General features: G+C 39.7%; 1 protein-coding gene and 1 non-coding gene across 2 annotated transcripts; one reads left to right on the forward strand and one right to left on the reverse strand.

The window, feature by feature from the left end:
- Positions 1-418: 418 nt before the first annotated feature.
- LOC140835855 (uncharacterized) lies at positions 419-2380 on the forward strand. The gene is made up of 4 exons (XM_073201265.1): positions 419-490; positions 584-655; positions 776-1313; positions 1455-2380. The coding sequence occupies exons 1-4, from the start codon at positions 419-421 to the stop codon at positions 2378-2380; spliced, it is 1608 nt and encodes a 535-aa protein (XP_073057366.1).
- A 9206-nt stretch (positions 2381-11586) lies between these two features.
- Positions 11587-11692, reverse strand: LOC140837514 (small nucleolar RNA R71). Its single transcript, XR_012119346.1, has one exon. It is a non-coding gene; the product is annotated as a small nucleolar RNA R71 (small nucleolar RNA).
- Positions 11693-14082: the final 2390 nt, after the last annotated feature.

The following is a 14082-nucleotide window of genomic DNA, read 5'->3' on the forward strand; positions in this document are numbered from 1 at the left end:
TTGTAGTAGTGAAAACACGCAACAAGTTTTTGGCGCCGTTGCCGGGGAGTAAACTATATAATTGCATATTGATATCATTACTAATTAGCCTTTACTTTAATTTAGACTTTATTTTATTTTATTTTATTTACTTTGTTAATCTATAATCTTTTCTGTTTTGCAGTGCATATAATAATGAGAAATTTTTCTACATATACGCCTAAATCGGTCAATATATTCAAATCTGATAAATCAGCCCGAATCGGCTTACTAATGGAATGCCCTAATAAATTCTTCGATTTCTTCCGGAAGCAGATGATTATCTGCTTCCGGAAGAAATCGGCTAAGATCGCACAGCCCTGATTTGCTTATCTTTGATCCGTAGATCGAAAGAACTGCGAGGAGACTAAGAAAAGCGAGAAGGGAAGAAATCCAAACAATGGCTGAAAACAGAGAGGACGCGAGATATAACCCGACAGACGCCATACCTATCAGAGACCACTTCAGACCAGTAATCAACAATCATTACTCTGGTATTGCAAGAGGGACCATAAACGCAAACAATTTCGAGTTGAAGCCCGCACTGATAAATATGGTTCAATAGAACCAATTTGTTGGAACTGCCACTTCTGATCCTCATGTTCATTTAAGAACATTCCTGGAGATCACGGATACGGTAAAAATTAATAATGTTTTTGATGATATTATTAGATTGCGCTTGTTTCCATTTTCTCTCAGGGACCAAGCGAGAGGATGGCTCCAATCGCTTCCCTTGGGAAGTATCACTACATGATAGGAGCTGGCGACGAAATTTCTTTCTAAATATTTTCCCCCAGCGAAGTCTGCACAATTGAAGATTGATATCAGTACTTTCAGGCAAACTGACTTTGAGCAGCTTTATGAAGCATGGGAGAGGTACAAGGATTTGTTGCGGAAGTGCCCTAATCATGGTTTTGAATACTGGGTGCAGATTGAGTTGTTTTATAATGGGTTGAATGGTCAGACACGGACTACAGTGGATGCAGCGGCAGGTGGCACGATCTTTGCCAAATCTCCTGCTCAAGCCTACGACTTGCTTGAGCAAATGACTATTAACAGCTACCAATGGCCGTCTGAGAGGTCAGGAGTACAGAGGACTGCTGGAATTTATGCGGTGGATTCTATCACATCACTCACTGCACAAGTATCAGCATTGACTACACAGATAGCGACTATGAATAAAGTGGGTACATCAAACACTGAGGGACCACCGGTTGTTGTTGAAGAATCACATTTTCCTGAAGAAGTCCAATACATCAACGACAAGAACTTTGGAGGCTTTGGCGGATATCGAGGTAACCCTCCCCCTAATACTTATCATCCTGTGTTGAGAAACCATGAAAATTTTTCTTATGCAAACAATAAGAATGTGTTGAATCCTCCACCGGGGTTCAATACATCAAATGGGGAAGTGAAGACATCATTTGAGGATTTAGTGGGGACATTTGTTGCTGAATCTGGTAAGAGGATGTCTAGAACTGAGTCTAGACTTGACAACCATGAGACACATATGGCGAGTATTGGTGCTACTTTGAAAATCCTTGAATCGCAAGTGGGGCAGATAACGAAGCAACTCACGTCTCAACCGTCAGGCGCAGTCCAAAAGACTGCAGACCCAAATCTGAGAGAAGTGAATGCCATTTTTATACAGCATGAAGAGTTTGGTGTGGTAGGCAGAGAAGAGAAGGAGGTTGAACCCACACCTGTTCGGGATGAAAAGCTAATTCCAACCAAAAGAGCCCGAGATAAGACATCTGAGAGGTACGATTTAAATCAATGCATTGATATTTCTTTACTTCCCTACCCCCAAAGATTTCTACAATTACAAGATGAATTTCAAAAGAAAAAAGGTCTTGAAGATCTCAAGAACCTAAACATTAATATTGAGTTTGCAGATCAGGTGGAAGGTGAATTCACCAAAGGAACACGAAGGAATGTTCCTCAGAAGTTGTTAGATCCTGGTGAATTTATTGTACCATGTGAAATAAAGGGTCATTTAGTAGAAAAAGCTATCTGGGACTCAGCGGCAAGTATAAATATAATGCCAAGATCTCTCTACGAGAAACTTGAATTGAGCAAGTTGAGGTCCACCGAATTAAACGTGCAACTGGCAGATAAATCGGTGCAAGTGCCATTGGGTATTGTGGATGATGTTGAACTGAAGATTGACAAATTGAAAGTTCTAGCAGAATTCTTGGTACTCGATATGGAGAATATTCAGGACGTTCACGTTATTTTAGGACGACCATTATTGGCTGCTGTTGGAGCCATCATTGACGTGAAACGAGAAAAGATGACAATGGAAGTTGAAGGTCAAATGGTAGCAGTAAGGGCATCCAAGAAATCATACAACCCACCATGAACAAGATTGGTGACAGTCGGGCTGATGACGTTAAACCAAGAGCTGTGTGGGAGGCAACCCACATTTATTTATTTTAGTTATTTTATTTTATTTTATTTCGATTCCTTAGTTTATTAATTTTAATTTTCTCGATTCAAGTATTAATTTGCATTCTGTTATTTTTTGCAAGTATTTAAAAAAAAGGAAGAAAAGTCGAAATTTTTGGACAGGATGTTCCGCGCACATGCGCGACTTATTTTCGCGCATATGCGCGCTCTACGCAGTGGACTCGGCGCATAAGCGCGACTTATTTGCGCGCACATGCGCTCCTATGGCAGAAGGTTTGGCGCATGTGCGCCACTTCAGGCGCGCACATGCGCCACTATGGCAGAGACATCGGCGCATATGCGCCACTTATGAACGCGCATATGCGCGTGACTCAGTTAAAGAAAAAAAAATTTTGGGATCGCGATCTATTCTCAGAAAAACAACAAGGCCACTCCCCCTCACCAAAAGCACTGAACCCCTGCCTTGCTCGCACGCCACCGCCGCCGCCCCTCCTTCGAAAACCGCCGCCGCCGCCAATCGCCACCGTGAAATTCCAGCACACTCCTAATTCCGGTCATCTTTTGTTCAAGTAAGGGGTTTTCTCCAGATTTTGTTCAAACTTTGCGACTTGTTAGAATTGGTGTTCATTTTTTAGGGGAACTTCTATTATTTTAACGTGGATACTTCGATTTGTTCTAAATCAGTGTGTGCTTGGGGCGTATATTGTATTGTTAACCGGATTCAGTGATTTTGTGCGATTATAATTGCTAAGTAGATTGGGGTGTGCTCACCGGATTTTTGGGTCTTCAATTGTTAAGTTTGGTTGAGTTTGATTGTGTGATTGTGATAATTGATTATTGCGCTGATGGCACCAAAAAAGAAGTCGAAGAAGGGTGCCTCTTCCTCTTCGAGCTTTGATTCGCACCGATTTTGGAATGAAGAAGCCCAACAGGTGTATGAGAGCTCGATGACTCGGTCGATTATCCCAGAGAGGGGATTTAATTTATCAACATTACGTGGTTTTATTAAGCGTGAACTGGAAAGAAGACAGTGGGTTGAATTTGCTCAACCGCCTCTAGACTCTGTGATTTTTGTCGTGCGAGAATTCTATGCCAATCTGCGGATACGGCATGATGAGTCAAAGGTACTGGTGCGAGGTAAATTGGTATCGTTTGATTCTCAGACGATAAATATGATATATCAGATGCCAAGCCTCGAAGAAGACGAGTACAGTGCATTCTTAGACGATGGGGTTGATTATTCAGAGGTCATTCGGACTGTGTGTTAGGCAGGCGCCGTATGGAAAATGAGTGCGAGTGGTCCAGTCTCGCTGAAGAAATCCGAGATGAACCCTAATGCCAGTGCGTGGACATCGTTCGTGTTGGCTCGGGTTCACCCATCCTCACATTACCACGATGTAACCAAAGACAAAGTTGCTCTTGTCTTTGCTATTTTGATGGGCAAATCTGTTAACTTGGGAAGAATAATATATGGATCGATCATGAGAGCCGACATAGGGTTAGCCCCGGTCGCCCTTCCATGCCCTCACATTGTTATCGAACTATGCAGACAGGCCGGCGTCTCTTGGTCGCCTGATGAGGAAGTGCTTAAGCCGAAGGCTCCCATCGTTGCTCCCTATATGCCTCCCGTTGATTCAGATGACGAGGACCTGCCACAGGCACAGCTTCCACCACCACCACAACCTGAGGGAGCCCGACAGCGCAGGGGAGACAGATTGAGACGACTAGAGACTGAGATGCAAGATCAGAGGCAGTTACTAGTCGAGCAGCGCCAGGTGCTAGATTCACTTCAGTACCGCACAGACCATTTTATGGGATTCATGATGGATTTCACCTCCGTGCTTGCTCAGCGGTTCCCGCCCATAGGTCCAGAACATCCCATGTTTCCCCAGCCACCTGCATGGCCACCGCAATATCCAGGACGACAACCACAGTATCCAGGACCTCCTCCACAGGCCCCACCCCAGCACATGGATGAGGATGTCGATGATGATGACGGCGAGCCCTGACGCTCGTCGTGTGAGGTATGCATGTCCCATTTCTTTCTTGTTTATACATTGAGGACAATTCATATTTTAAGTTTGGGGGGGTGATTTGATTATTGATCTGAGCTGAATTTGATCTGAGCTGATTTGTTGCTTTGATGTTATTTGCTTTGATGCTATTTTTTTATGTTTATTTAATTTTTTTTAAAAATTTTAATTCAGTCTTTATTTTTATTTTTGTAGTCGTTAATTGTTTTTTTTAGAATTGTGGAATTAAGGTAATAACCAAACAATGATGAGAGTTGATCGGAAATTCATGTTGTTCCTTGATTACGAATCTGAATGCATGACATCCTTACTTAACCGTTTACACATTAATTCACGATTGCTATGATTGTTGATACACCCGATGTCGAGAGAGTGTTCATGTGGTTTGTGAGTTGAAATGAATGAATGGATTCCAAAACCTGCATGTTGATTACTTGTTGTTGAGCTACATGTTCACTAACACAAAAATGATTCAGGCAATATTTGATTTATGTTGGGCCTGTTTTCCTTGAATAATTTGTCAATTGTTAGCCCTTTGAGCCTAAATGAGAATGAGATGTGGAATTCTTTCTGTTTGAATACCCGCAAACATGATCTGTCTGTGTTTGTTGATTGGTAAATTGAAAGTAGTCTAGAACTTGGTTTGGCACTCTTCGAGGCGAGATACGAGTATTGTGTGACTTAGGGATGATTTAGGCGATTTTTGGAACATTTGAACATTTCAAGCCTACCCATGACATCATATACACCCTAGTGTCCCATATTTGAGCTTAATGAAAATCGAATGGAATGTGCCAAGGCACACAAAAGCCCCCATTCGTATCAATTCTAAACTCCTACGTCAACTACCAACTTTTGAGCATATACACTAGTACCTACCGAGAACTGAGAGAAAACGAACATGTGTATTACTACAAAAGTTCTTCTCCCTTGTGTGCATATAAGAATATCATGAAAAGATGAAAAGAAAGAAAGAAATGTCTATATAAAAAAAAAAAAAGAAGAGAGAAAAAGTTGAATAAAGAGGGAAAGAGTATGACATGTGATGTGAAAAGGAGGATAAAATGGTGAAAATGTTGTGACAAGGCAAGTGGAAGTGAAACAAAAGGAAGGAGACGCGTGTTGAAAAATAAATTGGTTTGTTTTCTCTCACTTTTGACTCCCTACCTTCATTTGAAGCCATTAGCCATAGCCTAACGTTATAAGCATAAAAGACCTATTAACCGAGTCACACGTACCCAATATACTAGTGGAGAAGAGTTGTCGAAGTTAAGCCTATGGACACTTGAAAAATGCCGTCGATAGACACAGAATTTGATTGTGTACATGTGCGCATCTCATGATATTGGATTTTATTTGGTTAATTGTTGTCTTCATAATACCACTTTGTTTAGCCAAATATTAACCTATACGTCCTATTGATTTGTGAAGGTAAATGTGTGCCTCAATGATTTTGCTAATTGCATATGTGTCGAGGAGTCCAAAATTTTATGCTATGAACAGCTATGAACTTATCTTGGCATTTGGAGTGGGTAAACAAGAATAGCAGAACACACATGCACGTGAACTTTGAGTAATGTGGCATGTGTTTGATTCAAAATCATGGAAACTGTAATCTCTGATGCTAGTGGTTATCCTTTTATTTCACAATTCTTGCTCGTTTAGTTATTTTCTTTAGGATGTGTTTAGTCTAGTCTAGTTAATGTTTTATTTATTTTTAGTTTTATTTTGCTCGGGACTAGCAAAAGTTTAAGTTTGGGGGGATTTGATAAGTGCATTTTGTGCACTTAAATTATCTTTATAATTCATACAGATTATTAGTCTTTTTGGGCAGAATTATGTGTTTCGTGTTGTTTTTGGTGTCATTGCAGGTAGCTAGGTAAGGCCACTGAACGAGCGTGAAAATGAACTAAAATGGTGCTCAGGAGAAGAAATGTGACCAAGCAAGAACCGAGGGCAGTAAGCCCCGCGCACATGCGCGCAACTGGCATAGAGCACGGCGCATTTGCGCTGCTTGCGCGCGCAAGAAGGCAACGCACAGGAGACCCGCGCATATGCACGAGTCTGTGTCGCGCATATGCGCGCGGCGCGATGTCCAGAAATAAAAGGGTTCGGCGTTGATTTTAAAAGGGGTTCCGAAATATCTTACAGACCGGGGTCTTATCACTCGAATGAGGAGAGAAAAGTCAGAGCACGGAGCACGGGACGCGAAGAACGGAGATAGAAGACGTTGAATCCGGACACGGAGACACACTTTCATCTCTCGCCAACACGTTCTTAATTCGGTTTCTTACTTTTACGTTTTCAATGATTACAAACAGGTTTTGTATTGATTTAAATTCGAGTATGAACTAATTTTATATTCTAGAGATTGATGTAGTCTTGGTTGAACCTATGTTAGTGACATATTGAATTTTCATAAATTAATTCATCGTGTTTATTTGTGATTTCTCGTGATTAATGCTTTTGGATTACTGGACATAATTCGATTGATCTAATAATTAAATCTAACACTCGAGAGAGGGGATTGAAATTAGGACATGAGAAATCAAATCGTTAGATATTTATAACGTGCAAAAGACGTATAACTCTGACGAATCCATAAAAGGACCTTGGTTGCATTTATTACGTGTTGCTTGATTTTGAATAGATATATTAAAATCAGTACTAGGTAATACAGTTCTATTTATCACTCGACAGAGGGAATAGAAAACAAATTGCGAGTTCTTGGTTAGTAAATACGATGCAATTTGTTTTCTATTCCCTCTGTCGAGTGATAAATAGAACTGTATTACCTAGTACCGATTTTAATATGTCTATTCAAAATCAAGCAACACGTAATAAATGCAACCAAGGTCCTCTTATGGATTCGTCAGAGTTATACGTCTTTTGCACGTTATAAATATCTAACGATGTGATTTCTCCTTGACCGTGCATCTTGTGGCCCTAAAATTCGTGTAAAAACATCCCTCTATGATCCTTTAACATGGCAACCCCTTCACGCAAATATATATCAAGTTTTGGAACATAAAATCATACGTTAATCATATATCAATGCATAAAAACGAAAATAATCAAAAGTAGAACATGTATTTCAAGCAAACAAAATTCAGAACAATATTATGTGTGATAGATGAGAAAAGAAAGTTTTATGGCGTGACTGAGTATATTACGCATGAAAACTTTGCGGCAATTCGAAGAACGATGACGTAGAAACCTAGGATGAATTTTCCTTCAAAAATAGAAGCTTCACCCTTGAAGAATTATCGTGTGTGCATGAATTTTGAGGGGAAGAGGAGTCTTGTGATTAATTATGGGAAGGGGGCGTGTGATTAAGGGTTTGGGGTAGGGGTTTATAAGCTTATTTATTGATAATAAAACACCTGTGCAAGCTAGGGCCTATTGGTCTAGTATAATAGGTCCAATAAGCTCATTAGTGAATATTTAAAATATTCTTTTAGGAAAGTTTGTGAAATTAGTAGCCGAGTTGTCAAAAAATTCATATTTTTGTTGAAAATCGAATATTGTTAAAAATTACGTCTCGGCATATAAAATCACCTCAAAACTCCTTATTCTTAAAAATATCATAAAGCATCAAAATTATTTTAAATAAATAAAAACAATTATTTAATAAAAATATTTTCCATTTTTCAGCCATCGATCTCCGTTCCTCGATCGTATTTCGAATAACCTTTAGAAATATAGTTTTATGCATTCTAATAACAAAATCTTATTTTTAACATGAAATCATGCATGTCACAATTAATTCATGCCATTAACGTCATTTAACTAGTCATTTTCCATTGTCTTAGATTCTCATGCAGTTGGATTACGTTTTCTTATTTTTGGACATTACAATTACTCCCTCCCTTAAATAAAATTTCATCTTCGAAATTAGAACTTACCGAATAACTTCAGGTAGCTACTCCTCATGTCCCTCTCAGTCTCCCAACTAGCTTCTTCCTCCGAGTGATTTAGCCACTGGATTTTGACCATTGGAATAACATTATTTTGTATTCTTCTTTCTTGTCTTCCTAGGATTGTGTGGGTCTTTTTTCATATGACATATTTGAAGTCAACTGCATAGGCTCACAATTTAGTACATGTGAAGAATTCAACATGTACTTTCATAGCATCGAGAAGTGGAACACATTATGCACTCCCGCTAGTATCTGGGGTAATTCCACTCTTTAGGCTAGTATCCCAACCTTTTCCAAAATCTCAAATTGTCCAATGTATCTCAGACTGAGGTTTCCTTTCTTGCCAAATCTCATAACACCCTTCATAGGTACTATTTTTACAAATACATGGTCACCTACTACAAGCTCTAACTCCCTTCGACACTTACCGGCATAGCTTTTCTGTCGACTCTGTGTAGTTTTCATCCTATCTCGTATCTTGAATACTAACTCGGCGGTGTGCTTGATCAAATCCCGTCCAAACTCTCATCGTTCACCAACCTCGTCCAATGTAAGGGTGATCTACAATTCCTCCCATATAGTGCCTCGTATGGAGCCATCCCTATTGATGATTGATAATGCCAAATCGTACAAAGATTTTAGGGATTTAATTTTATAATATTTGCCCTTGTCTATAATTTGTATCCTTAATTATGTGTTTTATTGAATTAATAATTGTATATTTGAATAAAAGTGAAAAGTGTTTAAATTGGAAGATAAATAAATGTACTAGATTTCAAAGGAAATAAAATATTCTTATTCCTTGATGATATTGAAGTTTTGGAAAAATCTATGTAAATCTTGATAAATATCTTATCTACACTTTCTTTACTTTATATGGGCTTAAAACGAATTAAAGGATAGACCCATTAAGAAGAATAAGAGGGAGGCAGAAGCGTACAAAATAAGGAGAGCATCCGTAACAGCAAAAAAAGAAGAGAAGCACGGGAGAGAAAGTCAGAACAGAAGGCTACTGTGAAGTAGCACCAGCGCAGAAGAAGAACAGAAGGGAGGTGATATGTGTGATTTTTACGTATTTATTGCATTAGTTTGTGTGTGTTTGCATTGTACATGCGTACATTTCATTTACATTTTGTTCATTTTAGAGTAAGCATATGCATTTGATCATTTCTCACTTGTGTGTGACGAATTTGCAGGAAAAATGGCCGGAAAAACTGCAATCGGAGCCAAGTGCTAAGCCAATAAGATGATGTACAGAAAAGTTGACGCCTGAGCGGTAATTTTCTACCGCCCGGGCGCGAGATGTGGATTGCCGAGGGGAATTACAGAAAGTATGGCGCTCGGGCGGTAATTTGCTACCGCCCGGTCGCGAGAAAATACTCCAAATAGCCAAGATAAGAACATATGGCGCTCGGGCGGTAATTCTTTACCGCCCGAGCGCGAGAAGCCGCATGCCCCAAGTGTTTTACAAAGAGTGTGGCGCTCGAGCGGTAATTCTTTACCGCCCGAGCGCCACCTAATTTTGGCAAGATTTTGCAGCCGATTCTTTACCTTATTTTGGAGGTGTGGCTGATATGGAAGGAATTTGGACGTTTTCTGGTGATACTTGGACTTCATTGAGAGCGGCCACTAGTTTTGGAGAGCACTTTGCGCCTGAAGTTAAAGATTTGAAGATTTTCGGGCGTCGTCTTTGCGATTTTCGTCACGCATAGTATTTCTGATCTAGTTTCTCTTCTTTAAACTTTGTTTTGTTTAGTTTCAATCATGAATTCTAGCAGCTAACTTTTTAATATTTGTTGGGATTTAAGGGGAGCCTACCCCAAACTTTGATTTGAATTAATTTATATTCGATTGTTGCGTTATTCTTGATTATACTATTGTTTGATTGTGTTGTTAGAGCGTAGCTAACTTTAACAACGTTTTTATTTTGCGAGTGAGTCCGAGAGAATAACTTGTGATAGGAACGAGTAGTATAATCCGTGGATCTACAATTTACATAGATATATGAAATTGGATACGCCCCGATAGTCATAGTCCTTAGGGTCGAAAACTAGGGGATTTCATAAATCGAAATGCGATTCACTCTTGATAAATAATTAAAGACATATAATTACTTCATTGAGTCGAATTAGTTTAGCATAGCTCGAGAGAGTGTGTTCAATTGAATAGGAAATCCTGTCGGAAGCATATAATCACTATCGAACGAATTAATAAATTAACGAGGGGTAGGTGAACCGATATTCCCAACAAATTCATTTCTCATTGAATTTTACTCAACATTTTAGATATTAATTTTCATTCTTTACTCATTGAATCACTTTATTTGCATATTTATTTGAGCATAGTAGTAATCATCATTCATGCAAATTTTCGTTGCTAAAGATTTAATAATTGAAAAGAATAATTGTTAAATACAGTCTTCAGTGGAACGATACTCGTACTCCGGTACATTATACTATTACTTGTCATCGTGCACTTGCGATTAATTTTGAGCATATAAAACATATTTTTATTGAGGATTCCACAGTGAAAGTTTTGCTCGATCAAGTTTTTGGCGCCGTTGTCGGGGACTGTTAATCTTTAATTTTATTTTTAGTTATTTTCTGTAGGGTTATTTTATTTTTCTTGAGCTAACACTCCATATTTTATTCCAGACATCTTGTCCAGTGCATGCCAAAGTCACTTGACATGGAGGTTGAGCTTGAGTTTGATCCTGAAAATGAAAGAACTTTCCGCAGGAGAAGACAGCAGCAGAGACTCAAAGAACTGATGGAGAGGCAGTTGAATGATCAAGAGGAGGAACACCATGATGCTAGACGTGTTGAGATGCCACGCCGCATACCGATGCTGGAGTATGCCCAACCTTATTTGGATGGAGCACGCCCCAGCATTGTGAGGCCTATGGTGCGAGCAAACCAGTTCGAAATCAAACCAGCTATAAATCAGATGATTCATAAAATAGTCCAGTTTGGAGGATCTGCAGTAGATGACCCAAACACGCACATCGCAGACTTTCTTGAAATTTGCGATACTTTTAAATTCAATGGAGTTTCTGATGATGCTGTTAGGTTGCGTTTGTTTCCTTTCTCTTTACGTGATAAAGCTAAAGCATTGGTTAAATTGTTTGCCTGTAGGTTCGATCACTACTTGGGAAGACATGGCGAAAGCATTTCTCATTAAATACTTTCCTCCATCAAAGACCATGAAGCTGCGGGCAGACATTACAACATTTGCTCAATTCGATCAGGAGTCTTTATATGAGGCATGGGAACGCTTCAAGGATCTACTACGACGATGCCCACATCACGAATTACCACTTGGGTTAGTCGTTCAAACATTTTATTATGGTTTGCTTACTCCTAACCGTACTATGATAGATGCTGCTGCTTATGGAAACTTGTTGAGAAAACTGCGGAAGAAGGATATGAGTTGTTGGAGGAGATGGCTGCTAGCAGCTATCACCCTCAATCAGAAAGAAACAACCAGCGGAAGAGTGCAGGAGTTCACCAGGTAACTGATTTTTCTACTATTACTGCACAACTTGATGCTTTAAACAGGAAACTAGACAGCTTGAATGTGGGTGGCACGGCGATGCGTCTTCAAGAGATATTCTGTGAAAAGTGTGGAGGAGAACACTATGTGAAGGACTGTCAAGATGACAATCCATTTTATGTGCAAGAAGGGGCACCAATAAATCAAGTGGGAGTCCAAAACCGCCCAGAGAATGACCCTTATTCGAACACATACAATTCGGGATGGAGGCAACATCCCAACTTCTCATGGGGTGGCCAAAACAGTCAGAATCGACCACAGGGAGGACAACCATATGGAAAACAACCGATGTACAGATCTGATCCTCCTAGAGAAGAAAAGTCCAACTTGGAGCAAATGATGTCTAAGTTTATTTCATCCACTGAAACTAGACTTCAAAACCAAGATGCATCGATAAAAGGGCTCGAGAATCAAATTGGACAATTGGAAAAGATGATAGCAAGTAGAGAGCCAGGCACCTTGCCAAGTAACACCGAGACCAATCCAAAAGAGCAAGTGAAGTCCATTGAGTTGAAGAGTGGGAAAATTTTAGAGTCTAAAGGAAAAGAAAAAAATCAAATGCCGGATGAACTGACTGAGAAATCCAAAGGTAAGTCTTCTAACTCTACACCAGCACCCTCTGCACAACCTAAAATTGGTATACCTCCTCTTTTTCCTGCAGCATTGAAAAAAGCAAAACTAGATGTACAATTCAGTAAGTTTCTTGAGGTATTTAAAAAATTGCATATCAATATTCCCTTCGCCGATGCTTTAATGCAAATGCCTAGTTATGCTAAATTTTTGAAAGACATATTAGCTAATAAGAGAAAGTTTGAGGATCACATGATAGTAAACTTAACTGAAAATTGCTCCGCTTTGGTGCAAAACAAAATCCCACCGAAACTAAAAAATCTAGGGAGTTTTTCTATTCCTTGCATGATTGGTGATGTTGTTTTTCATAAAGCCTTGTGTGATCTTGGTAAAAGTATTAATCTTATGCCGTTGTCTGTGTTTAGGAAACTGTGATTGGGCGAACCTAAGCCAACGAGAATGTCTTTACAACTGGCTGACATATTTGTCAAATATCCACGGGGAGTGATTGAGGATGTGTTAGTTAAAGTGGGCAAATTTATTTTTCCTGCGGACTTCGTGGTGCTTGACATGGAGGAAGACATGGAGATGCCTTTGATTTTGGGGAGATCATTCCTTGCAACTGGCACGGCTCTGATTGATGTTCAAGAAGGGAAGTTGAGATTGAGAGTGGGAGATGAAGAAATTACTTTCGATGTCTTTAATGCACTTAAACACACTCTGCATTCTGATAATTGTTTTAGAATTGATGCTTTTGATCCGCTTGTGTCTAACTATGTGCAGGATGCTCTGAGGGACCCTTTGGAGGCCACTATCACTACTGAATTGGGAGAAGAGGAATTGGACGAAGAAAAAGCTGAAATAGTGGCACACTTTAATGCCAACCATCCATGGAGGAAACCAATGAGGATGCGACTGAAAGATCTAGGGGATCGAAGAGATTTGACCCTCCCAAGCCAAGCATCGAGGACCCACCGACGCTTGAGCTCAAACCATTGCCTCCGCACCTAAAGTACGTGTACCTATGTTAGAAAAACACTTTACCTGTCATTATTTCTGCTACTTTAACAGATGTGATGGAGGACAAACTGTTGAAAGTCTTGAAAGCGAACAAGAGTGCATTTGCGTGGAAAGTGGCGGATATTAAAGGGATCAATCCATCAGTCTGCATGCACAAGATATTGATGGAAGAAAAGTACTCACCTCTCGTGCAACCTCAGAGAAGATTGAATCCAAAGTTGCAAGAGGTAGTAAAGACAGAAACTATCAAACTCCTTGATGCAGGTATTATCTATCCTATATCTGATAGTGCATGGGTATGTCATGTTCAGTGTGCCGAAAAAAGGTGGGATTACGATGATCACAAATGAAAATAATGAATTAATACCCACTAGAACTGTTACGGGATGGCGTGTGTGCATTGATTATAGGAAATTAAATGATGCCACCCGTAAAGATCACTTTCTACTGCTCGTCATTGATCAAATGCTTGAGAGGTTAGCGGGTCATGAGTTTTATTATTTTTGGATGGGTATTCAGGGTATAACCAAATCATGATTGCGCCCGAGAACCAAGAGAAA

The sequence above is a fragment of the Primulina eburnea genome, chromosome 7, assembly GCF_022965805.1.
Source record: "Primulina eburnea isolate SZY01 chromosome 7, ASM2296580v1, whole genome shotgun sequence".
In the NCBI taxonomy this organism is placed as follows: domain Eukaryota; kingdom Viridiplantae; phylum Streptophyta; class Magnoliopsida; order Lamiales; family Gesneriaceae; genus Primulina; species Primulina eburnea.